The sequence below is a fragment of the Dermacentor variabilis genome, chromosome 2 (genome assembly GCF_050947875.1).
Source record: "Dermacentor variabilis isolate Ectoservices chromosome 2, ASM5094787v1, whole genome shotgun sequence".
NCBI lineage: Eukaryota > Metazoa > Arthropoda > Arachnida > Ixodida > Ixodidae > Dermacentor > Dermacentor variabilis.
The window spans coordinates 88,330,964-88,358,592 of NC_134569.1; the positions used below are offsets into that span (position 1 = coordinate 88,330,964).

Consider the following 27,629-nt stretch of genomic DNA (forward strand, 5'->3'; position numbering starts at 1 on the left):
AAAGGTTACTCGGTCTCCGCTCTAAGTGTACGCACCGAAATTACTTCGATGTGACACGAACTGCAGCCGGTGGAAACGAAAGTATGGGCATTAGCCCTAAATTGACGCGTTTTTCGTGAGTACTGTACATTCAAATTGCAAACCGATGCTATCGTGCCTGCAGGTTGTGTGTAAGCAGTACTTTGAACTTTGCAAATTTTGTGACGCATTTTACTTTCAGAAACAGAATTAGTTCAACAACGCAATTGCGCCAGGCGAGGGCCTGCTTGAATGAGGACGTACGGAGCACTTCTACCGACCTGCGTGCGCGCCCGGCGAACGTGTCCGCACGAGACGTGTTGGCGCTCTGCCCGTTGCATCGGTCGCACAGCGTGTGCTGCGACCGCAATTGACATCATGGCGAACACTGTTCGGAAAATTGCAGTGACGTTTCACTCCGCGAACGCGGGTTACGCGCCAGCACGCCGCGAACATGCGCAGTGACCAGCCGCCCGCGGCGTCGAAGCGCAAACGGAAAGGGCGCGAACGCGGTCGCGGACGCTACACTGAATTCGACGGTGCGACGCCTTGTGGTGGTGGTGCTTGTGTAACGTCGGCAACAGCTTCAATGTTCACCCGCTTTCACAGTGTGGAAATGAGGCGTATTTTTTTTAGACAATCCTGTCCGAATACACATGTTCACACACGCGCCGATCGCGCACTTCGGGGCGGCGCCACTAGATGGCGCAACGTGTCCAGAGAGAAACGTGAGAGAGGAGCCCGGCAGCATAGACGCCTCCTGCATGACGCGTCTCTTCGACGGCATCACGCTGTGAAGATACATAGCTTGAATGCTAGTTGCAATAACGTCGACTTTCATGGTCAGACGGGTTCTGCCTAAATTTGTTTTTTTTTTCATTGCCGAGACAGATGGCGCCACTGTTTCATTCCAGTTAAATCCCCTAAACTTCGTAAAGTATAGCGACACTCTCCTCCTCCGCCTAGATTCCTCCTCGTTTCTCCTCTGTTTCACGCTCCCTCCTCGACGTGGCGCCACCTACACTGTTCGAGCATAGCAACGGCACCAGCATGCGCTCTTCGCCACGCCGTAGACGCTTCTCGAGCAAAAATGGCGCTGAAGCAAGGCGCGAGGGTCCACGTGATGCTATTAGGCCAATAGCGACACGGCGTCGTCCTCGACCAGAGCGCGCGAGGAGGAGGCGGCATTCTTCAAAGTGTCGCTACTTTACGAAGTTTAAGGGGCTTTAATTCCAGTGACATCCCGAACAGCGCCTGCGTGTTACCATAAGGCTAGGTCTTCGTTCGTCGATAGCGAGTAATTATCTCAAGACGATCACCGTGACAACGTTCGAACTTTACTAACGCAGTGAGGTAAAGCGCACCGAAATTCGACAACACCAATTCACTTACCGTGAAAAAATAAAGAAAACGGTTTATAAACGGCTACCCATGCAGCCGAAACGGGCCAGGAGCTGTCTCATCAGGCGACGTCAGAATTTCGATTGCATCCGCAATCTTGCGGCATATTGCTAAGAAAACAATACTGCTTTGATAAAGTGATCTCATATCTCCCGAACAGGTTTTGTCTAGACATTACAAGCCGTGCAAAGCTTTCGTAAATGAGCGGAACGTACTACGAGCACGAAAATTAAACGCAAGTGTCTTCGTGGTCCATCTATACTTATCTTTATTTTAATTTATTTATTCGTTTATTTACCATACTGGCTACACAAGCACAAGCGTGGCAGTTGATCAATGTAGTATACCAGTTTTTTATTCTTCGTTAAACAACATAATTGGTAATAATTGCCTGTTATCGATAACACATTTCTTTTTGCATTCCACTCCTATTGTAATGCGGCCGCCACTGCTGTGGTCCAAACCATGGACTTGAACTCAGCGGCGCAACCTCATAGAACATTCTGTGTGTCTTATGCAAGCTATTCCGCGCTGCCTAACTCTATGCGAAACACGTGACTCATCGCTGGAAGTCGGAACCACCACAGTGACCTCTTCGGGGGGATTTAGAACTTTATGAACGTTACATGACTGCGCTCCTAGAAGCGCTCATTGTGGTAAATTTAAAGCACCGTTGCGATTTTCTCAATTTAAAACAACCGATGTTTCTGTCATCGTGTTGCTTTCCGAAAAGAGGCAGTAGCTTCAGTCGTAAACGAATACAAAAGTTAAAAGTGCTAGTCCGCATGCGTGTCCCCACTTGCTGTCTTAAAATTACAGCTGCCATTTTTGTTCAGAACATAGACTGAAGCGTCCTCCCAGCCTCACAGATGCTGAGTCGCTGGTCTTTCACCACCAGGATGACTCGAAGAACATGTAGTCCTGGAATAAAGTCGAACAACAGTGAATCAACGCGCACGAACAGATTCAACGTAGTACAGTACAAAAAGCTATGCGCGGCTCTGCTATCGCAAACACCAGAAACCAGTGGAGCTGAGGGAAGGCCAGTAAAGTAGTGCCAAACCGCGCCCAAGGCACACGAGCGCCGGCAACACGTCCCTACGGCGTCCACCAAAGGCGTCTACTATGGCGTCCGCGATTTGCGAGGTCAACGCCGTAGAAGACGCCGCAGTTGTCTTTACTTTGTGTGGAGCGGCGGGCGAGGAGGACATCGAGGCACCCTAGCCAACACCCTCTAGGCGGGGGGGGGGGGGGGGGTCAGGCGAGGGATGAGGGGCGTTCTCCGGAGGCTGCTAGGGAAGCTTTTCTAGAGGGTGTTTTCCGGGCCACGTATTTACAATTGCTAGTAGGTACAGCGGGGCGTTGCACTTGCGGAGATGTCGGACGTGTGCCCGCATGCGCGAGTAAGAGCGGGTGCGAGAGAGGAAATGTGAGGACTTTCGCTCCTTGAATATATGACTCTGCGCAAGCACACGGAGGAGTTTCTTAGCGCGTGTTGTATGTGTTTGTCTCTAGGCGTGCCGCCAGAAGTCGCAAGGCGCGGTAGTGCTGAACTTAGCGCCTCAACTTGGCTATTGGACGCAATTTATTCAATCGTGTTCGTTTGGTAATTGTAACAACGTGTCCTTATTTCACATTATTGGCTGCGCCTCCATGACACCAAAGGGGCACCCCGACTGTTCCGTGGGTTGGGGCTCACCGAGGCCTGCGCGTGCCAGGACCCACGGGCCGCCCGGCTTCCAGCTTTGATCACCCCGCTACCCCTTGGGTGCCCCGGAAATCCTGTGCCACCTGTTTTATAATAACCTCGGGTGCTCTCCTGAGGCCCCCGTTTGCCGGTTACATGTGCTCTTCTGGAGCAGTGCTTGTAAAGAATCCAATCTATCGTTGCGGCGAAAAAAAAGCGACCCGCGACTTATACAACACCAGTCAGTAACCCCTTCAGACACAGCGATCACCAAATGGGTAGTCCCTGCCCGCTGCCTCACCGCGCGGGCAGCCAGCGGCGGAGCGTAAACAAACCCGACCGCACTCCGCAATGCCGGCATGTCTAGGGGACAAACGCATACAACACGCGCTAAGAAACCTCCTCCGTAGTGCATAGGCAGAGCCACATATCCAAGGAGCAAAGGCCCCACATTTTTCTCTCTCGCACTCGCTCTTACTCGCGCCTGCGCCGAAACGTCGAGCGCCGAGAGAAACGTAACGCCCCGCTGTACGTACCAGCAATTGTAAAAATGCATCCGGGCTGCGTTTCTCGCTCGCGTGCGCGCCGCTCTTCCCCCCCCCCCCTAGGCTCCGCCCTTCCTTGCCGCGTCGCTATGCAGCGCGATGCATAGCGACGAGAGAGTAAAAGCGCGATGCCGCTTTCGCTCTCTCGCAGTTCTCTCTCCCCCAGGTCGGCGAAGCTGCAGACGCAATGAGAAACGCAGCAAGGTTGTAACAGCTACACTGTAAAAGTGCAGCTGCCACCACAAGCGCACGTAAAGCATCTGATTTTTTTTGTAATTTTATCGCGCTGTGTTCTATCCAAAGCGCGATTTAGGAAATACTTTGAGCTAAATCCTACGAAGGTAGTGCAGAATGCATCTTCCGTGAAGATAAAGGCACTAAGACAGGCTTGGTGTTGAGTTTTCAGATAACAGCATCAACTAATGCCGACATGAGTCGTAAACCACACGATGCCTCATTTGTGTCGTTCATTTGTGGTGTAGGATGTGGCCATTGCTGTGTATCACGAACTCTGCCATCAACTTTTGAAGTAAAGTAACGACGCCTCACTCAAGAAGGATAGGGCTCGCATTCGCAATAAAAATCTCTGGGGCCGAATTCTCACGAAGATTTTCGCACATAAGGCTGCTTTGCCATTGGCTAGCCCGTTTCGCTAATGCTATGACGACCATCAGGATTTGCAGAAATTTTCTTTTACGGATACCTCTAGAGTAAAACATTTCTGCGAATACAGACTCTGAAGTTATAACTACTCGTAAGAGGAGATGCCAGCATATCGTGATGAGTGCATAGTATTAACGAAAAAGCTTTGTGGGTTTGGCATGACTTGAGTAGCAGAAACAAGTCAGGAGCTGGAGGCATGAAATACTGTGCATTTCAAACATCTTGATATTCAATATTCCGCAAGCTTTTCGGTTATGCATAAACGCCGCTTAAGAAACGGTTTGCCGAAATTGCTAAGACGCCGTGTTATGCCTTTCAGCAAAGACCTCAAATATTTCCTAATTATGAGTGCCATCGATATATGGGAGCTATATATTGCGTAACACGTCATTTGGCCCGGCCGCTATCAGAAAGTAAAAAATTAAACAATGAATAAATCTTTGTCTAAGTGAAACTAACGTTTAAGTTATTATTTAAATTATCATGTTGCACTGGCGAAATCGAAGTCAGAGCTCTCATTTCAGACATATCCCTGAAAACTTGCTGCGAAATCTCGTCGGTTGTCGTAGTGATTATTTTCGAGTTAAATTTTTTTCAGACATTGGAAGGCAACGTTGCTCGTACTACATATTTCGTGGTATATTTCGGGGACGGCATACTTGACTGCAAGATGATAGTCTCAGGTTGGGTACTCTAATGTACTCGTACTAGTACTGGATAGCTTAAATTCTACAGCTTTACTCCAAGCTCATAACTGACAAGGTAATTACAAACATTACTAAAACGTTTATCTGAGATTAGTGAAGAACAAACGCGGGTAAACCATGATAGCGAGCTTAGTATTTGCTGCTGACTTTTGCGAATCACTTTTTATGAACCAATTTACCTTTGTGAATTCGTCACCAGGGTCAGTATTCACAAAAAAAGTTCTTACGCTAGAACAATTCGTAAGAGTATGCACCGGAGTATGTTGTATGTATTATTAGCCAAGGCAAATAGCCAATAAATAACAAGCAGCTCTTCCTAAAGAAAACTTTCGTGAATTAAGTTCTTGCTATAGAATTGTTCTTAAGATAAAATTTCAGCGAATTCTGATGCTTGACATGTCGTTACCGAAGGCGATCGGCCGATGGGAGTTTGGTGAATTAGATACCGGTGTCCGTACTCACCAAATGCTCTCAAGCTAAAATTGTTCCTAGAGCATGCAAAGTACTGCTTATTTGGGCACTGAACCTATTTGCCTAGGCTGCCAGCCAATGGCAAAGAACACTTACGAACAAAGAGCTTTGTTAAATCGCCCTCCCTCATTTCTCATTATTGTTATTTTTATTTATTCTTAATTACTCGCGCTATATCCTTACATGTGCAAAACAGACTGGCTTGCATTTACAGGAGCCAAAAAAAACTTTTGCTTCAAGCTTTTCTTTCAAAAAAAAAAGGAAAGAAAAGGCGGTGGAATCCGTAAGATATGTCCTATTTCTTATGCGCGGGGCGTAACCTACCATCGTTGCATACATCGTTAGTTAAAACGCTTCAGTGAATGCGAGAAACTTCATTATCGTCGTCATCACCATGATCCTACGTCTTGACATACAGACCTGGCCCTCTGCAGGAAAAAAAGAATCTATCCTTTCAGAAATGCCAAACTCATATAGGATGTTAGCTTTACGTATTGCCTTTGGATTTCTAAAAAAAAAATATTAACATGGGGGGTTCAACGTCCCGAAACTACAGAGTGGATTGTCATGCGGTAATATTAGAACGCTCTGGATTAATTTTAGCAACTTTTGGTTCCTTAACGTGAGCTTGAATTTAAGTACGAGGGCGAATGTGCATTTCGCCTCCATCGAAATGGGGCGGTCTTAGGGAAATGCAACCCGCAACCTTGCTTTCTCGTGAAACCGCGCGAGCGAGTCGGATGGTCAACAATGCAATCTGGTGCTTACGATGAGCATAGTCATCGCCATGAGTGAGCCCTTGGTATGGACATCCAAGTCCATCGGGAATGTGACGCCAAATGTGTCGGCGTCCGTTAAGGCCTCCGTAATCAGGCCGCCCCATTTCTTCGTGATCTTCCCGACGACGGCGCCGTTTGTTGATCGTACCTTGCAGAGAAACAAGTTACATTGTTACCTACAGCACGCGCTAAAAACACGGACAAAGAAGAGAGACGGAGCTCGAGTGCCGCGGCAGAATTGCAGCACCGACCCTGGTGATCGTTAAAACGCAGCCTTAAATCAACTTCACAAATCTGATCGGCACCGAGAAAACAAAAGCTGCGTTTTTTTTTTTGTCACGTGATTTGTTCTCGGACACTTCCTAGTCACATAATGTTAAGCAGTCACATACATAGTGAAATCAGTGTATAGGCTTCTCTAAACACATCTTATAAACTATAGAAGAGTTAATTGCTGGGCTATATACAAGAAATATACTTCAGAAGAGTTAACTGCTGAGTTAACGGCAGCAAGAGCTAACTGTAACGTCAACAACGGCCGGTCGTCTCGTCGTCTCGACTCTTGTGCCCTAATTAACACCGAGGTCCTTACAATTATTATTGTTATTATTATTATTATTATTATTATTATTATTATTATTATTATTATTATTATTATTATTATTATTATTATTATTATTATTATTATTATTATTATTATTATTATTATTATTATTATTATTATTATTATTATTATTATTTCTTCAATGTATGCGTATACGCCAGCACTTAAACATTACGGTTCTTCCTGGGCACGTTAAATAAACATGATTGATTGATTGATTGATTGATTGATTGATTGATTGTAGAAACGTTCCCGTCTCTTTATCGCAAGTCGCGTCACGCTTCGTGCGCTGGCGCTTAAGCCATGGTCGAAGTTAGAGGGAACGCCTACAGCTACTCACTTCAAAGTTGACGGCGCACTTGCAAGGCAGGCTGGTAGTGCATAAGGGTCCCACGACATCCAGCACTTTCAGCCCATCCCGGTCATAAATTCCGTACGTAGGATAGCACAAGGACCACAGCTGACGTACATGACCGATCAGAGTCCCTGGTGGAGCTTGGACTTCCACTACCTGGCGAAATCACAAAGGCAACGAAAACCTCTCGATAAATGACCTATACGCACCTTTCTTTATATTTTTAAAGACCAGTAAAAAAATGGCTCCTGTCCTTTAGTAGCTTAAGTGCACACGCATTGTTCAAACGTACTTTGCCCATTTTGTAAATTCATCCAACGAATTTTGTGAATAGGTAAGTAATATACCAGATATCCAGTGTTAAATTTTCTAGCTTTCTCAAAGAAGCTTCTCTTTTAAAAATACGTAAACATTTGCACAAGCGTTCGTTGTATTCTGTGCGTTCAAAGTCTCCCTTGCGTTACAATACTTCCTTCCGTGTGATTGTCATCACTCTGACAGATGAGGGACCTCTCTACTGTCGTAAACTTGAGAGTCCGCTAGAATAAGCAAATACGCTCCTTGTTTTCTACTAAGCAGCTGCTACTAAGAGCCTCAACACTAGCCAGAGGAGAAAGTAGTTAAATAAGTTTTGGCGGGAGAGAAACGATTTGTGAAGTACATACGCACATTGAGCCAAGGAACGTGCTTGTGTTCACCGTTCTAGATGACCGTTTTCCGTTTTTCTCACATCTACTTCTAGAGGTCGTGTGTTCTCGCGTAACCGAGTTGAGGGGCGTGTTCATCCCCGAACGCCGACTTTAGAGCTCTTCGATACGCACGAGCTATTGCGCGTTAACTTTGATTTGTCTGAAGATTTAGATGCAGTGTGGTAAGCGCTCTGCAAGGAAAACGTCCGTTCTTTCGTTCGCTCCCTCGGTCACTATTTTCTATGATGTATTTTTCGCCATTGTGTTTGTTTCTTTTACCTAGCTTGATCATATTTCATACCTCTCTCCATTGTTACTATTATCCGAGGGTCCTGTTGCAGTTTTTGATTTTTGGACCCTCGTCTGTGTACTGTCTCTGAGCCATTCATTGTACTTAAAGAATAATAAACTCAAACTGAAACTAACTGGCCACTCGAGGCACTTGCGTGTATTCGCGGTCTTCTTTCATGCTCGGAAAAACACTTTTATGTAGCACGTATACAGCAACAGAAAGCTGTATCGAGTTGTTTTCAAAATGCTCTACAATTTTCTCATTGACCCTTTTAGACTCATTTTATTAGTTGAGAGGTTGATTCATTAAGTAAGACTAGATATGTAATTAGTCGCAATGCAAAAAATAATCTGAGTAACTTCAAGCGACGCTCGCTCGCTCGCTCGCTCGGTCGGTCGGTCGGTCGGTCTCCTGCCCGCCCGCCTGCCTGCCTGGTTAGCTGGCTAGAGCTAGATATCTAGTTTGCTGTCGAGCATCTAGTTAGCCAGCTAGCTAGCTAGCCTGACGCATCCATTGTCCGATCATTCATGATTACATCAAGTCACCATCCTCCTAGGAAACACTTGTGTTCAGACGTAAACACCGCGCCGAGTAATTGGCGCATCCCGATTCTTCTCTCAGCCTAATTCGCTCAGCATTAAACGGGTACAAACTTGGGTACCTTTCCTAGCGCCCGTACAATGTTTGCAGCATCGCGTTTGCACTGTCTGGTGCCCTTCCCGCTTTTGATGGACAGTCCAATGTATGCTATTAATTATTGCTATTGTACGCTAATATCGCAAGACAACTTCGTGCTCACTCATGCAGCTTTCTAGATTCTCTTCTCTGCGAATAAAGTCTGTTTTCATGACAAATGTTCGAGCCGCTATAAATAAATGATATCAGCATATATCACCGTCAGTGCTGGCATCGTGTGTTCACATTTTACGTTCACTATAATGCCCTGTCATACCGCTGGAAGCAAAATCGTTCGGAGCCGTTAGTTGGCGCACGTGCGTTGATCCCAGTGAAGAAAGTTAAGCCTCACCTGAAGACAGCAACAAAAACAGCACTGCGTGCATCTCAGGTGCCGCACGAAGCGCATCACGGCGTCATTTTTGTAGTCCACGACGTCCATCCGGAAACATCGGCTTGGCCCGCAGATAAGCCTCGTGCAACAGTTCGAATCTGTTAGAAATAAAAGAAAAAAGAGCTATTACGAAAACAGCCACCGACATCCTACTGGTTTTCTGCGGACTTACTCTCTGCTGAGTCCATTTTTGACAGCACCTAAACGACTTTGGAATTTCTACAGCGTTTTCCTGCCAAATAACGTTTCATTCCTTAGATGTTCTATACTCCGATACTCCGCACAGTAAACGCTTAGATCCTGTATTTACAGTAACACTGTCATTGCTCCTATACGTCCGCTGCAAATATTTTTTAAAATATTTAGGTACCATAGGCGCTCCGTCGAAGCTAATCAAACCGGTAGTAATGGCGTCCTTCTCGGTGCTTGCCGGAGAACTCAAAGGCACTTGCCGTCTGCAAGCCGCTTAGTGCATCAAAATGAAACATCGGAGGAATGAAACGTTATTTGGCTGGAACAAACTGTAGAAATTCCAAGCTGGTATACCTGCTCTTAAAAGTAGACTCAGCAAGAGACAACATATGGGCGTATATGAGTAGAAGTCCAGTAAAAAGTTGGATGATGAGCTGGCCGTCGCCGAACGATGACGTTGCCGAGCTAATTATAGATGAACTGGGGCGTGTTGCACTGGGGCGTGGGGCAGTGTTGTTGGAAGCCCAACCACACTGGAATGGCACTCAAGCGCATAGTAATCGATAAAATATTTAGAAATGTTGCTGTTAATTTCATGGAATGGACAACGAGGTGGCATATATCTCTTTTCATTAACATTTAGTGCTATCATGGTCTGTAGTTTATACATGTCGGTGAAAATCAGGTAAACTAAATTAAATATCTTCGTTCTATGGCCAATGTGCTATCACGCGCGTGATCTTCTTTTCCACGGATGTGGAGAAAGAATTAAACATATACTATCGCTCTACTTGTGCACACAGGGTGCAATGCAGTGGCATATCACCGTAAACACGCGAGTGTAGTACATGAAATGAAAGCCCATAGACCCGACGAACGGAATGAACGAAATAAGCACTGACTTACCGCGGTAGTAAAGATTTGTTCAGCGCGTACGAATGTACAGGCATATTTTTCGATACTGAATCTCTGGAAGAGTGACACTGCCAAACAACGAACGACGGAGGGGCGCGTCCAAAACGGTCCCCGATGTATTAGTGATGATTTGCAAAAAAGAGTTGATTTCTTTTAGCTGCACCATACACCAGCCAATCCAAGTTAGCAGCTATGTACAAAAGTACCGACATGGTGCGTCAGTGAGTGGACGTTTCTGTTAAATACAATATGTGCAAAAAAGTTCAAAGATATTTAGAAAATCAGGTTCACGCTCGACCAAAGGTACTAGGAGTAAGGCGATTTCGTAAATTGGTGCTCCTCATAAAGAAAAAAAATAGGCTCGAACGCTTCCAAGCCACTCTGCGAAAAACAAGGCCTAGGCCTTGTCAAAACAAGGCCCGATGTTATGCGGCAGGGTTACTGTAGCCCATCTGGCGGAACCAAATTTCGTAGAGTTGCACTGGATTTCTTAACTTTTATTGAACAGAACGGGGTAGCACTTTTATCCGCCTTTTTTCAGCTCCATTCATTTTGTCTGTCTCTCAGACTCTGCATAGTTGGCGCCAGATTCTACAGCGGCCGTGGTAGCTCTGCACTACTGGTCCAGTCACGCGCTCTCCGACTAGGAAACTTTTGGCGAAGGCTGCGCATGGTGCGCATGTCAACTGCAGGATATGCATCTCAGATACAGGGATAATAGTGAATTTTAACTTGTCTGTATATGCGCATTGCTCTTTGCGAAAAGACGGAATGCCGAAGACTCAAAACGTGAGAAGCCGGGTTGGTGGCGCCACCTGTTGGCACAGAGGCTCACCAGGGAGAACGCAGTCCTGTTGTTGCACTAACCTGACGTATTCTGCTTAGCGGCTATTGTAGGATACAACTTTAAAAAGCAGCAGTTGGCAGCCAAGGCCCTTGGACCGCGCAGGGTTGTGTTACTCCGCTAGCTAATCATGGAAGCAAACGAAGCCGTCGTCATACGACGGCTTCGTTTCTTTCGTCGTTTTCTCATCTAACCTCGTCGCTTTCTTCATCGGCGAAAGCGACGAGGTTAGCAACAGACATGGACAAAGTATATGGAGTCTGAGCACTTCATTCTTCAAAAGTCCACGGCACAGTTCCTTTCACTGCTGAGTCCGTTTTACTCATAAAACTTCAATGCCAACTTAGGTGAAACTTGACAATAAATAGTTGCAGGGAAGCGAACCTTTTATTTTAGTTCAATAAAGAATTAGGCTTCCAGCGTTCCACTATAATATACGAGTGAAAACGTATAAAATTATGCGGTTATAATGTTATTTTTATGGTTACCGCCTTATTTAGATAACAAGGAAAGTTTGAAGTATACGAGCTATTCGCAGCCTCACGGAGGAGCAATGGCTCGCTGTTATGAGAGCGTTGGCGGGGCTTCACTGCAAACTTCAGTTGTACCCGGCTATAGTGTTAAGTTTGAAAAGCGACGTAACAGCTTTTATTTTCTTCTTTTTGTTTGTTAAACAAGAACATCTATGCGAAAAGTACGTTTAACGCTTTGTGGTTATACAAACCGGTAACGGCTCTGGTAACCTGCTGTTACACGTAGGCTAACATCTTTATGGGCAACCTAAAATACTCCTGTTACATGTTTTGTCGCACACACAGTTGTAACTCTCTTTGCTCCATAGAACATTCATGCGCAACTTATAACACAGACGAAGCACACTGAGGTGTACTTACGTTCGTATATACTGTAAATGAACTGGCCCGCTGAGTTCTTAGCAACATATGAGTTCGAGGTCTCGATACCAGTAACAGCTGAAAAAATAAACACAAATGATGACACTTTGGACCATTTTTCTTTTCATCACCTTGGGGTTAATTGAGGCGAAGGTATTAATTTCACAGTTAATTAAGATAGATGTAATTAAGGCACTCGAACCCACGACCTTTAGTGGGTCGTGGGTTCAGAAACACAGAAAGAATGCACACAGGACATTCGCACACAGTTTGAAGTTCGGCGTATGTCCTGTGTGCATTCTTTCTGTGTCCTGTCCTCAAAACGCGCCGTTATAACCATGTTCCATCAAGCACTGCTTACGATGCACACCCAGATAGCCGATCACTACTTTTGTCACGTTGTAATGGTGTCTTCGTGTTTACCCACGAATTGCCTAGCGGCGATTTTATCCAGTTTCATGGAACGCAGAGCCCCGGTGTTGGTACTTCGAACCCAGCATTGAGACAACAGTCATGTATTTTCATAGCATCCATTCTAAGCTAGTCAAAATGAAGATTTCTTTGTTATGCACGATCTACGCTCTCAAGAAGTCTTTCAATCATTCCAAGATTGAGGGCTTTAAAGCTCGGGTCTCCGCGTTGGTGAGCCCTGTATTTCCGCGTCACGCACTTGCCTCAGTTACACAGGAGTTGGTGAAGGGAAACAGAAGCCGAAAATCTACCGAGCCAGGATGCGGAAGAGTGCGCAGCAAGAAGCAAGGACATTAGGTTAAATTCAATACCTTACTTTCACACATTCTCACACAATCTGAAGTGAATAAGCCCGAGTTTCAATCTTTTCTAACCGCGCTGAACAAGTTGTCAAGATTGAGCAATAAACAACGCACCTAAATACATATTTACACTTACTAAGAAACACCTGTCTCAGTTTGTTCCTTGAGTCGCGAATGTGGCGCATTCGATTCCATTGACACGTGGAAAATCTTACGTCGAAAAACAGGCCGATGTTTACGTGAGAAGCTTCGCGAAGACCATTAGAAGGAGAATTAAGCCATGAGTGATGACCTGGGTGCACATTGCAAGCGGTGTGGTTGCCGGCCTCTTTTGGACATGTGCGAAGTCGTCAAAAACAAATAACTAGGGAAGTAATCATGGCCCACAGAATATAAATACTGAAAGTGAAATGCGTCACTGTGCCGCTTGTTCCATTATCTCATAATTAGACTGCATATTTGTCTGCCAACCTATGACCAGTAGCACTTACCACCCACGTGCGCCATTTTGTATAAACGTACGACCGACTCCTGCTTCTCTTTTCATATGAAAGCATTATATGCCTCATTACGCGAAAATGCGGCGTCGTCGGCGTCGCCACTGAGCGATAGTACTAAAAATGGCCGACGGTGCAAAGAGTAAAAAAAGCGCGTCAAAAATGCTGGGACTGTCGTCCAGTTTCTCAGGGACGTTCTTGTGAACAAAGTAAATCAATATCTTTGAAAAGGAAATTCGGTAAACTTTCGTCTTGCTGGGAACCCAAGCCGGACCTCTGGGCACCGAGGCGGGCACGCTTGCCGGACGCCACGAAGGCTCCTCGGTTCTGGCAGTCGAAAAGTGTGCCTAATGCGTGCATCATTGCACGCGTCGCGTCGAATCATGTGGCCTAGTGCGTGCGTAATTATGCACGTGACGGCGCAGCCCGTGGGGAGGAGGTAGCACCGCTGAGCGCCCCTTCGAGTTGTGAGATCCTCGCGGGCAAGCGAGCGCGTTAAGCGTGGCGCGCTTTTATTATGCGAAGCATACTACTAGAGCTCAACCCAGCTCCTCAGGCGCGGCGGTGTCGCCTTCAATACCACGTGATACCGTGACGTCACGACAGAGGAGAAACGGGGCTCCAACTCGCGCCGTCGCTCGCGGCGTCGCTTTCAAGGTTGACCACGTGACACCGTGACGTCACGACAGAGGAGAAACGGGGCTCCAACTCGCGCCGTCGCTCGCGGCGTCGCGGCGGTATATAAGCAGCTGCGCTCGTTTCTAGGTGGCTTTGGCTCAACTCTTGCAAGATAGGCTGGGTGGGAATCAAACCAGGGTCTCCGGAGTGTGAGGCGGAGACGCTACCACTGAGCCACGAGTACGATGCTTGAAAGCGGTACAAAAGCGCCTCTAGTGAATGCGGTGTTGCCTTAGAAACGAGCTGTTTCTAAGGCTCAGGCGTGCGTCGCTTGCTCGGGCGCACATTTCGTTGCCGCGCCGAACGCTGCGTTGCTCGACGCTCACCGCGTCCAATGCGGGGCGCATAGTCGCTGCGCCGTAGCCCATTGTCTTACACCCCTTGGCGGGTCGACGGGAACGCTGTCGCGTTCCACTCTTGAAGGCGAAGCAGAGTAACGCATGAGTTGTTTCTTCGTCTAGCCGAACCAAATATAGCCAAGCAACAGCAGTTCACCAGGCTAAACAGTGGTTCAACAACTAAAATAAAGGCTAGTATGCTTCGCATCCTGGGCTTAACCTTAGCTAAGCCACATCCATTTTTTTGGCGTTACCGAGGCTCAGTTAGAACGCAGGTGAGAACTTTCATGGGCAAAGGAACGCGCGAAGAGAAACGTTTCACCAAAGGGACTATAATGCTTTCGCATTCCCTCACGTAATTAGTCTTAAGTGTCTCTGTTATTCATGGTTCTTTATGCATATGATGGCGCGTTCCAGGGCCGTCAAATGTCACAATAACAAATCAGTTGTCAGTCATAGCAACCTACGGTTTTGTGTGTGCCTTCATCTTTGACCATGTCTTTAGTGCTGTTCGCGCTTGAAAAGGAAATATACAACGTCGACCAAGCAGAGCACAGAGTGCATTAGTTCTTCTAACGTTATAATTATATGTATAAAGACCGTGCTAGCAAAAAGGTCACAAATACCGGGAAAGAACTATAGATCGAATGCGCTTACAACGTAGAAAGCTGTTCTCGAATAACTAATACAGCAGTGAGGGCTGTCATATTAACTTCTGGGAAGATAGATACAATAGCAGGTTTACAGAGGGTATCTGAGTTACAGATACAATAGCAGGTTTATGAAGCTGATCGGTATAACCCACTCTACGCACCGCCATTTAAAAGTATGTATGCAAAGACAACTTGGTGTTTAGTAAATGCGAGATAACACAATTGTAGAGATCCTGAAAAGAAGATGAAATGAAATGAAATGAAATGAAACGAAAGGTTATTTTCCATCTTGTAAAGTACAGATATTGTAAGGAAGAGATGGTGGGGTGGCGGAAAAAAAAGCTGTCCATTGGACAGCTTGACAAGTCCACCATCCTTCATTTGGGCAGAGGCAGCATCACATTCATTCATTCAAAATATACACAGGTATACCGTACATACATAATATTGCGCATCATATACATTACTCAAAAAGTCACGAAGAGCATCAATGGAAAAATACACATAGAATGGTCATACAAGTATTACAAAGCAATCCGAAAGAAGTCGGAACTCATTGAGAGACGAAGAGAAAAGATTGAAACGAACCAAACTGTAATAATTTAGGAGTGTGGGTAATGTATACCTCAGACACACTTTCCCATAGTTTGACCGTGGTGTCGGTACTGCCCAGTCTTCGAAGTGTCTTGTGATATAATTTGGTGCTCTAGTTTGCAATTGGGCAAGTTTATGCAGATTAAAAATATTCTTATAGATTTCTGCCTTAAAGACAAGGCTTAATCAATATTTTTAGAGAACGAACTAAGAAATGGGCGTCCAAATAGACGAATGGACTCACAAACAAGGTTTCTCAAGATTAACATGTCTAGTGACCACATTTAGAGCGGAGACTCGGCAGTCGTCCGATCAATCCCTTCTTGTTCTCCCCAGTTTCGGGATATTACGACACTGGCCCCTCAACCAGCACGCAAAGGCAAGCAGATTAGCGTTTGATTATTAGTCATTTGATTATTAGACGTTCACCCTACTGAAGAAGTCACAGGCTCGCCCGAAGGCAAATCACCGATTGTGATAGCAAATAAGGAGACAGGTAAACGAAGTAAGGATAGTAGTTGTACCGGCCCTACAAACTTGTAAACATTCGCTTACTAGCCAAATAACCAGCATGGCGTCATACACACACAGGCAAACATAAACACATCTCACTCGATGAGCACGGGACCTCATTGTCGAAACGTTGGCACGATGAAGAGTGACGGCAAGAGCGAACGAATTGGCCATCGTGCTGCCTCTCGTTTCAACGCAAACAAAGCGGCGCGAACACAGCGCACGCAAAGCTATCTGCCCTCGACGCACGTAGACTCTGTACTCATCGCAGATCGCTTTCAAGATAGGAACCTCCGGTCGCGCTCAGCAGCGCCATACGCAACCGCCACCCGAGTAGAACTCCCCCCACTCCTCCGTGCCTTGCACGCTATGGAAGACGGCAGGCTTCCTTCCCGCTTTCCTCCCTTGCGCGCGCGAGATCGAGCCACTATCCTCGGCTCACCCTCGCAAGCTTTCCCTCGCACCTACGGCACACGGCACACGGCCACGGTGTTATCGCACTTGGACGTTATACGCAACGTCACGGCGATGCCGACGGCGGCTGCGACGGCGGAATTGCGCCTGGAGTGTCCATGCATTTCCATCGCAATAAAGCTCTTCCGCTATGTTGAGCTTACGACAGGTATTTGCAAATATATTTACAAAGATTATTTGCAGATACACGCAGCATGTCAAATCCAAGCACGAAACTATAGGTGCACCTTCATCGTCTTCTATTTGTCTAGTCATTGCGGGCATAGCTATTCAACTGGCCCGTGACAATCATCCCATGGGGTAAGATAAACAGGTGTCGCCTGATTATCGCCTGATAAGATTTGCAGCTTTTGTCCTGCCGAGCCAGCTACGTTGAGGATTTAACTATATATGGTGCAGAAACTTGTTGATAACACTCGTATTTGCGTCCCACTGCGTCACCTGCAGCCCCTCACGTGCGGTGACGCGTGTGAGGAGGGAGCATGCTATTTCTGTTTGTTTACTAAACATGCGTTGTAGAATCATGCGCGTATTCCCATTGACGGTAACCTCGCGTTGCGTCATGTGTCTGTCCATTTCTCGCCTAGTGAGGTTTGTGGAACATTTCGGTGTTCTTACACGAATGAAAATTTCCTACAGTAAGCGTCAGTGTCATGGTAGTGGCTGTTAAATAATGCGATTTTCTTCGACGGTGTGTCTTTACTAAAATTGCGTTTGGTGGTAATAAACTGAAATGAAAACGCGCACGTTTGTGTGTGTGTGTGAGGAGGGGGGGGAAGGCTTTTTGCGTTTGTGTATTTTCCAAAAAAAGATCATCCTTTCAAAAGACAGTGAACACCTGCATCAAGTGTAGTGATTTTCCAACTGTTTCACAGGACTCTCTTTTTTTTCACCGGAATCATTCTTTGCTTCGTACGAGATGTTTGGGGTAGCTAGGTGGGTTATTCTCTCGCCTCGTTCTGGGCCTCTTCAATACTGATCATGATAAAAAAAATTATTAAGGAATTATCAGGTGTAGTGATTTTCCAATTGTCTCCCAGGACTCTTCTTTTTTTTCACCGAAATTATTCTGTGCTTCGTACGAGGTATTTTAGGTAGATAGGTGGGTTATTCTCTCGCCTCATTCTGGGCCTCTTCAATAATGATCCTGATAAAAAAAATTACCGACGATTACGTTACTTCCTAATGCGAAATTTGAGCGCAGCAAATAAGCTGTTTCACCTTTTCGATAGATTGAGGCAAAGAAATCGAGCAACACATGTATGCGCTATCACAGAATTTTTTTTTTTTCACACGTATTTCTTTAACAAAGACTCCACTAACAGTTCTTGACAGTCATGAAGGAAGCTTTGTGGTCGGAGAAATAGACTGATATATGTTCGACTTGGTACACCAATGCTTGATTCTCAAAGACGAGATCTATACAAGTGCCTCGCGAGGTTGTCACAGCCGTGGGACGCGTTACGAGCGAGAGGAACGGGATGTTCTCCCGCATAAGTGTTAGGAAATTGCTGTTTGTCTTTATGTCAAGCCGCCACCGATCTGGCTCTCTGATTGCCACCGCACAGGGCGAACGGCAGCGGCAATTTCGGCTCGGGCGGTGCACATATACAGATCCGCCGCCACCGATCTGGCTCTCTGATTGCCACCGCACAGGGGTTGCATTGGAGGAGGAGCGAAGAAAGGAACTAAGTTCGAGCCGGCGCTTTGACAACCGGAGACTCGCAGGAAGAGGGGGGAGGGGGGCGGCGTGTACACCCAGCGGCAAACGATGCGGGCAGAAGCGCGCGCAGCAAGCGGACAACACGATAAAGGGAGGAGGGAAGAGATAGCAGCGACTGACTGATGCAACTGAAGAGCACCCTATCCGCCACACAAGAACAGGGGGGGGGGGGGGGGGACCCTTTCCTCCTCTTTCTGCATGGCGGCGACGGTGTTCTATGCAGTCACGTTATCTTGACTCTCTAGCGGCGACAGCGGCATCCAGCGGTATCAGTCGGTCGCTGCTAGCGCTGGGGGGATGAAAGGGGGGCGGAGCTGGTTACGAGGCCGACGACAACGCCGACGACGACGCGAAACCCAGGAACGGACGCCAAAGAGCTGCGCTCTAAAAATTATCAAGGAATTGTTCGAAGGGGTTTTATGTGAAATAGGAAGGTGAGAGGCGGAGACGTATTCATGGAGGTGAGGGCGGGGGGAGCCGCCTTAGGTACTGCGCGTCCTTGGCGAAACAAAAAAAAAATTATGCAGATCGCAAGCAGTGGGGCAATCAATGTTTGCGAATCATTTTGCAGGTAGGTGGATCCCCAGTCTCGTTTAGGTTTCCGCGAAGCGCTACAAGATAAGCCAACATATATTTGTGTAAGGCACCAATGGCGCGCGCGCGCGCGCGCGCGCGTGTGTGTGTGTGTGTGTGTGTGCGTGTGTGTGTGTGTGTGTGTGTGTGTGTGTGTGTGTGTGTGTGTGTGTGTGTGTTTGTGTGTGTGTGTGTTTGTGTGTGTGTGTGTTTGTGTGTGTGTGTGTGTGTGTGTGTGTGTGTGTGTGTCTGTGTGTGTGTGTGTGTGTGTGTGTGTGTGTGTGTGTGTGTGTGTGTGTGTGTGTGTGCGTGCGTGCGTGCGTGCGTGCGTGCGTGCGTGCGTGCGTGCGTGCGTGCCTGCGGCGACAGCACCACTCAGACAACGGCAAAAGAAGCATCGCGTCTAAATATTGTAACAGTGCACACGACACTAGAAAATACACACTCAACCGCTGCCTCCTTCTCACCTTCGAGGATTTCCTTTTGCTGCACTATTAGAACTTGATCTATGGTTGTCAGGTACTCAAGGCCCGGAGGACAAACGACGGAGGTGGCTGGTTTCGGCATGTAGGCTATGGATGAAAACAGGGTCGAGCCAGAAGATTAACAAAGATTGAGATCACACTCGATTGCATCAGCTGCACATCTAGATGCATGTGTCTATTAAGCGTTTGTGTCGGTTCTGGAAAAATCACATTACTTCGCGAATATCTCCCACTTCACGCAATTTGGGCAACTAGGCGTCAGAGCAAATGACCATGCAGGGATGCTGGTGTGCTCGCAGAAAGATGAGCAAACTGAAGCATTTCAGTCACGCTTTATCTGCGACGAATCGCATTTTGAGGCCGAATGCGTGAGAAATTTCTACTTTCCCCGAGATCTCTGATAAAATGCTCTAAACTGGATTTGAATAGCATGCATGGTAGAAGGGTAAGAGGGACAAAAATTTCGACACAACTGGGCTTGCTGGGTAAATTTTGGATCTGTGCTTACTCCTTGTTAAGCAACACAAGCATAGGCCGGTCGATTAAGTGGATATTCACTCATACGCTCACCAATATTTTCTCAGGCTATGTAGGCACTCGCACTCTTGCGGACTCATACTGGTCGGCACATTCTCCCGTTCATAGTCGCTACCATTCGCATTTACCTGCACCCACTCGCACTGGCATACCCGTCCACTGACACTCACCGATACGCCCTAAAGTTCACTTGCAACCGCCAACAGCCACACACGTTCTTACGCAGGTCCACTGAATATCAATTTCGTTCATATTAACGTTAACCGACCCTCATTTCTATTCATAGTCGCGTCCACACAAGCTCGCCAGCACTCACTCCCCACTCACGTCCCCTCCCACCCGTCGTAACTCCCTAAATCTGCATCCCTAATGAGCGCAAAGCGAGTATGATTCAGTGTACTCATGACATAGTATGCCGACTTATAGAGCATAAGCCACATAATTAATAAAGATACTGTCGAGGAAGTAATGCTGGCAACAGTGCAACGTAACAGCAGCTCCTCAATTGATGGCGCAGCCTGCCAGAATGGAGCAGAGGCGTCCAGCCTAAAAGCAAGTGAATCTCGAACGTTCCAACACACGCCCACGTTGTGAAGATTCTACGTCTTCTGAAACGGTGCTAGGAATGAGTAGGGAGGCGGGAAAGTCAAGCAACTTTACGCTTGTTTCATTTTTATTGAACGCATATCAGCGAGGAAACAGAACCTGGACATGCGCAACGTCACCAATATCCGTCACATTCACCAGGTAGGAGCACTGTAAGCTGCTATAATATCACAATAAACCATTGTTGCTGGTCTGCAGTATCTGGAATATAGACTAATGGTAAGGGTTGACGTTCTCTACCTTCCTTGTTTTTAGTGTCGCTTTACACGTTCAGCAGACCGACAGCTCCGGTTTCGTCTCCAAAACAGGGAAACTTCAAGTCGGAGCTTCGCCAGCTTTAGATCCCTTCTTGAATAAAGACTACAGCATTACACGAAACGAAATCACTCCAAATGTAAAACCGATGCAACAGGCACTTTGTAATGTAGCAAGAAATATTCGTAAAACGAATACGCTGACAATATGAAACTACAGTTTTTCTTCTATTCTCCAGATTTATCAAGCAGTCAAAGCACACCACTCTGTCTGAACTCTGCATTGCTGCGTCCTCGAGAAAGTACCATCTCATTGTTGTAAGATGCCTCGTGAATACATTTCAACGTAGATTCAACGTAGATTTTTAAAGCCAATTTGAGCCTCATAAAGCTTTTCGTCCTTTTTTTTCCTTTGTTTAAAGCGGACGGGAGTTCATCCGCCCTGTGCGCCGTGACTTTACACGAAGCACTCGGAACTGTGTGCTTCATTTTGCACTGTATTTCACTCCCCGTTTCCAAAGGAGTTGAAGATGTTTTTTATTTTATTCCGGTTTATTCCGGTATTCTAACAAAACAGAGAGCTGTGCGAGCTCTTTGGAGCCGTCAACCAGTCACAGCTGTTATTTACGCAGTTTTGACCACTCTAGCAACGTTGGTTTCGACGATGATGAACGACGACGACGATGACGACGCGTCGCACATCGACACCGAGCGACGCTGAGTGGCCGCACGCCAGCCGATGCATGAAGTAACGCCGGCGCGAAGATCTTGCATGTCCAGCACAAGGAAGTTTAAAAATTTTTGGCACGATATCCAACGAGTTGTAATATATGTGCAGCGAAGCTTTGTGTGAGTGCAGAAAGAGTCGAAACAAGAGTACACGCATGCATACAGGCGCGCGCGCGCACAAACACACACACAAACACACACACACACACACACACACACACACACACACACACACACACACACACACACACACACACACGCACACACGCACACGCACACGCACAGACACGCACACGCACACACACACACACACACGCGCACACACACACACACACACACACACACACACACACGCACACACACACACACGCACACAGAAGTTCTACCGAGCCTTTTGTCAAGAGGAAGCTTTAGCTCGGGCCCAACTCCGACGCGGCCTATTCAAATACATGTAAAACACAAAAACGTTTTTCTGAGATAGCCCCTGGACCGATTTTGATGAAATTCGTTGCATTTGAGAGAGAAAGTTACATTATTGTGACTGTTGGAAGCAGAATTTCGATTTAGGGCATGAATTTCGTTACCAGAATTTTCAAAAATTCGTAATTTTGAAAAAATAGAAGCACGACGTTTACAACTTATACGTTCTGCACCAAGAACAGATATCACGGTTTTGTAAAAGCGATTTATTAGATCAATGAAAGCGGACAAATTTGGTATGTCATTGTATGTCTCACGGGAATTTGTTTCGCCGTGAACAAGGCTTCTGCAAAAGCTGTATTTCCATACTCAACTTTTTTAGGTTCATGTATATCATATCAATTTTGTCCGCTTTAGATTTACTATTAGGTGCGGTTGACAGAATTGTGATATCGTTTTTCATTGATAAGTTACAGGGTTGTAAACTTGATAGTTTCGCTTTCTGAAAATTTTCGAGTTTGCCAATTTTTAATAAAAAATTGGCGATTGAAATCAAAAATTCAAAACCAACGGTCACTATATTTTGTTTTTCTTTTAAATGCAGCAAACCTTGTCAAATTTAGCTTAGTGGTTGACGAGAAAAACGAATTCTCCTTCCACATGTATTTACATAGGAGCACCCGGGCTAAAGCTTCTTGAGCGGAATTGCTGACTACTAGCGAGTAAAACTAACACCTTGAACGCGTCATGGTTTCAAAGGGGGCAAGCGCATACGTACGCAGCAGAATTCGAATCCATTCTATTCGCAAGAAGCCTTTACTTCCTCATTACCGTGCAGCCGCGGATGCACGAAGGCGAGCTATCTGGTTCCTTTTTTTTCTTTCCCCCGCAAGGCCGTCGACATCGCTGCCGCGGGTGCGGGGAGCCGAGCGCCATCTGATGGTATTGCAAGGAAGCCAGCGGCGCTCGTGCTCTGCTGTGATTGGTTGGCCTATTCGGCAATGGAACAGCCAGGTTGCGGCGCCCACGATCACGAAAACCGGCGAGATTCAATTATAAAATTGCTTTTAAAGATTCTGAAGTAGAAGCCCCCGCAGGTTCTCACCAGCAGAGATGAAGGCGTTCACCGTAACATGTGCGTTGTATTAGCTGGAGGCCAGTCAGAGTTCAATTACTCTTGCTCAGTGAATGTAAATTCTAGGCTTATTGGAAAATAAAAGCTTCTTCTTCCGGGCTAAAATATTACCATTGGCTGAATACTGACATAATCTATCACATAATTTGCTAAGGCGTTCAAGATTCCTCTCAAAATCGGTGACACAGCCACACGCATCGAGCAGTATCTGTACGCCGAAATTGGCCCTGCTAAGTCCGCAAGAAGCGAGAAAAACAAAAGAAAACACTACCTGTTCTCCTATCATAAGGTAACGTTAATCGATTCCTCTAGTAATATGGCAACGGCCGGCTTGATTTTTAGAATATCATCTCCACCACAGAATTTTTTAAATGTATCCTTGGTCAAGCCTTCAGCTTTTGGTTTCGACTCCGTGCCCTGCATCGACGCCGAGTTACGCTGAGTGAAGCTACGCCGGACAACGACGAAAAAAACACTAAATGCGGGTCGGCCTTAACGTTTACACAACTGTACGATGGGCCACGACGGTATCGTTTCAAGTGTACATACAGTGAACGTCGGCCATCGCATACGAATAAGTGGTTGCGCTGTCGGAAAATGCCTAAGATCAGGCATCTTTTAAACTGCGTGACGTGCATTTGTCAGCATCAGGTTCTTCCGTTATGATTCGATGGTGACGTAAACGAAGTTAGGAGACTCCGGTTGCATTTCTACTACCCTTCTCACTTGGAGAGCTTGTGAAAGGTCGCGTGCCTCTAAGACATCCCACTACGCAACACCTGTACTTCCCCATTAGGCTGCCTGACTGAATGCACCAGCGTGCAGCGAGAAATTTAGAAAAAGAAATGTGTGCACTAGCGAGGCCGACACGATGAAATAATTTTGTAATAACCCGACCACGCGAAACGGACGCGTATGACGTCACGCTGGCAATGGCCAGCGCGTTCTGCTGTCAATGCAGATTTTTTCAATATTGCCGAGCATGATGACTAATTAAGGAATAATTGCGCATTTGTCTTATTGCTGATACCTTTTAAGGGTAAATTTGGGCGCCCGCATTCTTTCAATAACATTTGTTTTCGTTTGTATATGTCCGGTCAAGTCATTTAGGAAGGGAAAGCAACGACGCCGACAGAGGAGCGAAAACTTCTCCAGTGGCATGTGCTGCGAAAAAAAAAATGCGTTTTTTGGTAGCTGGGTCACTGACCTGGTGGGAGACCAGGCGGGGAGGAACGGCTTGACCCGGGTGCGGCTGCAGAACATCAACCACAGACACAAACCGTTTTAGTAGTTGTCTACTAGAGAAGACCTCAGTGATAACGCCTGACGAATAAACGCTTTCAACCTTCACACGGAATGTCGTTTTTAGCGAATGGTCAGGCACAGTTTGGTTCGAATGACGCCGAACTGGAGCAAGTGTCTCCTTGATGAGGCCGAATCGCCCCGCAGGGGACTTATGATATGTTTACAATTATTATGGTTTACGGTGACTTCATGTGCGTATAGAATGTATATTTCTCGCGTTTAAAAAAAATTAAGTTAAATTATAGGGTTTAACGTCTCAATATTGCACAATGTGTTAAGAGGCTGTCTGTTGCGAGAATATGAAGAGGAGAAGGACAGGGAGAGACGGAAAGGTTATCCCGTGTATAGATCGACTAGCTGCTCTGTGCTGGAATAATGGGCTGAAGTGAATTGAGGCTGACAGAAGGAAATGTTTCGCAGTATCAATAGGGCCCCGAAGCCTCGACCACAGAGCCGTTTTCTGCTCCATCCTGCACGTCGCAGGCTTCTGTGAGAAGAACATTACTGGCTAGTTCCCCTGTGAAAACGCCCTATCGAAAGAAACCTATAAGCTCCATATCCAATAATTCCGTATGAGCATATTAGATTCCCACATAGTGAACCGTATGCTTTCGTATATCATATGGAACAAGTTCCATGTGATTATATGAACGTATGTGGATCCGATATAAAAACCCGGACGTTCCCATATATAATTTGGGGGCATTCCTTGAAATCATAAGTGGGAAAATGCTGGATTTTGTATGGGATCTGCATACGTTCATCCAACAATATGGGGCTTGTCCCATACGATAGGAAGGAATATGCGGGTTCTTATAGTACCCCTATGTTTTCTTATCGGCATTGTATACGACATGCACATACAGTATGTGGGGAAATGCCAATTTTTATATGAAACTCCAACATATTCGTATGGAATCATTGGTCGTGAGGCCTATGGGTTTCTTCGGTAGGACGGGCAGAGTAAGCCGCTGTTATGCTTTCTCATGGCCGAGCCGATGAGAGAGCTCCACCCTGTCGCAAACCGCGACCAATCGGTTTTAACGCCCGAGCGGCGCCTATTCCCACCGGGAGCTACACCGTATATTGTCGTCGCTGTCTTCCACTTGCTCCAGCACGAATATTTTGCAGTCTCCTTGGCAACTGCTTATGTTTTCGATGCAATAAATGTCCTTTTAAGAGTAGCGCATACTCGCAAATATTAATATTGTGATATAGCCAACCCTCGCTTTTATATGAACGATTATTTACACTCATTGCTAAATAACTGCATCAAAACGAGCTGGTTTCGTCCGCTAAAACAAGGTTGAGCAGGCCAAAAAAGTAGTACCGCATACGCTGCCCATCATTGTTGTCGCCTGCTTTAAATGATGACCGTGCTACGCACAGAAAGGAGGAGGACAGGACAGAGTGCAGGACTGCGCTTTGTTCTATTCTCTTTATTTTTCTTTTTTTGCGCCTTGCGCAGCACGTTTTTAATTCAAGCATGAACCAAATAGTCTGTTTTAACTACGTTTTAAAGCTAGCCTGTTTTAACGTTGCAAAGACACGCCGCTAATCCCTCCCCATGAACGCCTCCATTTAACGTCCGTGGGGTTATAACCGGCGTAACCATTTAATTTAAATGTGGGGCCAACACATGAGGCGTTATTCACACCGTCCAGGTAGATAACTAGGCGCGCGCGAATAGTGATTTTTGAGGCCGAATCGAATACGAATCAAATAGTGCCAAAAGCGAACCGATTCGCATAGAATAGTTTACAAATAGTTTTTCAATATTGAACAGCCGTTGTCGCAATTATTAAAAAACGATGTTCACATCCTAGTATTCTTAAAGTTAACCAGTTTCAAGTTTCTGCCATTACAAAGTACGTTATGAAGCGTTGTTAATTAAAACTACAAATGGAGCATTAGGAACAAACAAGTAGTTTCTCCGCATGCACCGGACTCTTCAGAGCGCACGAATGATCACTGTATAGCCTGTAAAGTATGGCTACCTAAGTGGCATAGCCTGTTATACTGCGCAAGTTCTCATGTTTTCATCCGAGAGCGTTAAATCGCTCGTCAGGCGGAAAATCCGGCGCTGGCGGTGTGACCGCACGATGGCACAGAAAGGTCACGAACCCTTGACTTTTGGTGGAAGTCGAACACACGACGTTTGGTGTTAATTAAGCGTGAGGTAATTGAGGTACAGTTAATTGAGGTATAATTAATTAAGACTCTTGAGCCAATAATCTTTGGTTGGAGTGAACCCACGACTTTTGGTGTTAGTAAAGGCGAAGTTCATTAAGGCACAGTTAATTAAGGTAAGGTTAATTAGGCACTCGAACCCACGACCTTTGTTGTTAATTAATGCATAGTTAAATAGTCACTCTAACACACGACCTAGCGCTGTGACATGTCTAAGCATCGCGCAGTAGTCGCTGTGCTTTAGCATTCATCCGTGTGGGAATAACTAAGTGCCCCTTGAATTTTTATGTCTATGCTATGCCCGCGAGGGTGAAAATTTACCTTAATTTTGCTACAGTTTACGTTTAATTGGATTCAGCTGATGTTTCGAAATATCCGAAAAATATTCGGAAGATATTCGCATTTACGAATACAGACAATTCGATTCGTTATTCGAAAGTTAGAGATATTCGCACACCCCTATAGGGTAACCAAGGTGACTAAACCAAGCAGCCTCCCCTAAACCCAGTCCACCTCCACGCTCACGGAGCCAATTACTGTATTGAGCGATTGATAATGTTAACCCAGAAGTGCTACATGTCGCCACTCGCTTAAAAGTTCGAAGGTGCCCGTTCCTATCGTCCCACTCAAGTACAACGGACAGTCGAACGCGGCCGCTCGATTGCCCGAACGACCTACTGCTATGGAGCGAGGTGGTTGGGCTCTGCTCGAACAAAGCACGCCGTGCCGTTTTCCTTCAATTTGCATACGTGGTACCGTACCTCCTTGTGCCATGGCGTTGATCTTTACTCCCTTGTTCACGGCGCGACTGGCGAATTGGGTTTGGTTTTTCTATGCCGGTGAATCCGTGACATGGGGCAGATGTCCACGCAGCCGACGCTAGCGACGCCTGGATTCTTGCTTGCTTGTTTGCTTCCTCTCTTATGGCTCGTACCCACTATGGGGATTGGCCAAGAAGCCGGCGGTTGAACGGGTGATCGTGGGAAGAAAACATGACGGAAAAAGTACATGTGAAGGAACAATGGCAG

At 46.3% G+C, this 27,629-nt stretch overlaps 1 protein-coding gene across 1 annotated transcript; it reads right to left on the reverse strand.

Annotated features, from left to right (window-relative positions):
* Window positions 1-1,761: 1,761 nt before the first annotated feature.
* Window positions 1,762-27,439, reverse strand: LOC142570899 (phospholipid scramblase 2-like). Its single transcript, XM_075679201.1, has 7 exons — window positions 27,363-27,439; window positions 24,314-24,358; window positions 19,408-19,512; window positions 9,239-9,378; window positions 7,216-7,386; window positions 6,261-6,419; window positions 1,762-2,340 (listed from the first exon to the last, which is right to left on the reverse strand). Exons 1-7 carry the CDS (start codon window positions 27,373-27,375, stop codon window positions 2,308-2,310), a joined length of 666 nt encoding a protein of 221 aa, XP_075535316.1. The 5' UTR covers window positions 27,376-27,439; the 3' UTR covers window positions 1,762-2,307.
* Window positions 27,440-27,629: the final 190 nt, after the last annotated feature.

Excerpts from the sequence above, each read along its gene's own strand:
- LOC142570899 (XM_075679201.1), bottom strand. Across the intron at positions 7,387-9,238 it reads GTTTTTGTTGCTGTCTTCAG|GTAGTGGAAGTCCAAGCTCC; the intron begins GTGAGGCTTAAC and ends TGATTTCGCCAG. Across the intron at positions 6,420-7,215 it reads AGTGCGCCGTCAACTTTGAA|GTACGATCAACAAACGGCGC; the intron begins GTGAGTAGCTGT and ends TTTCTCTGCAAG.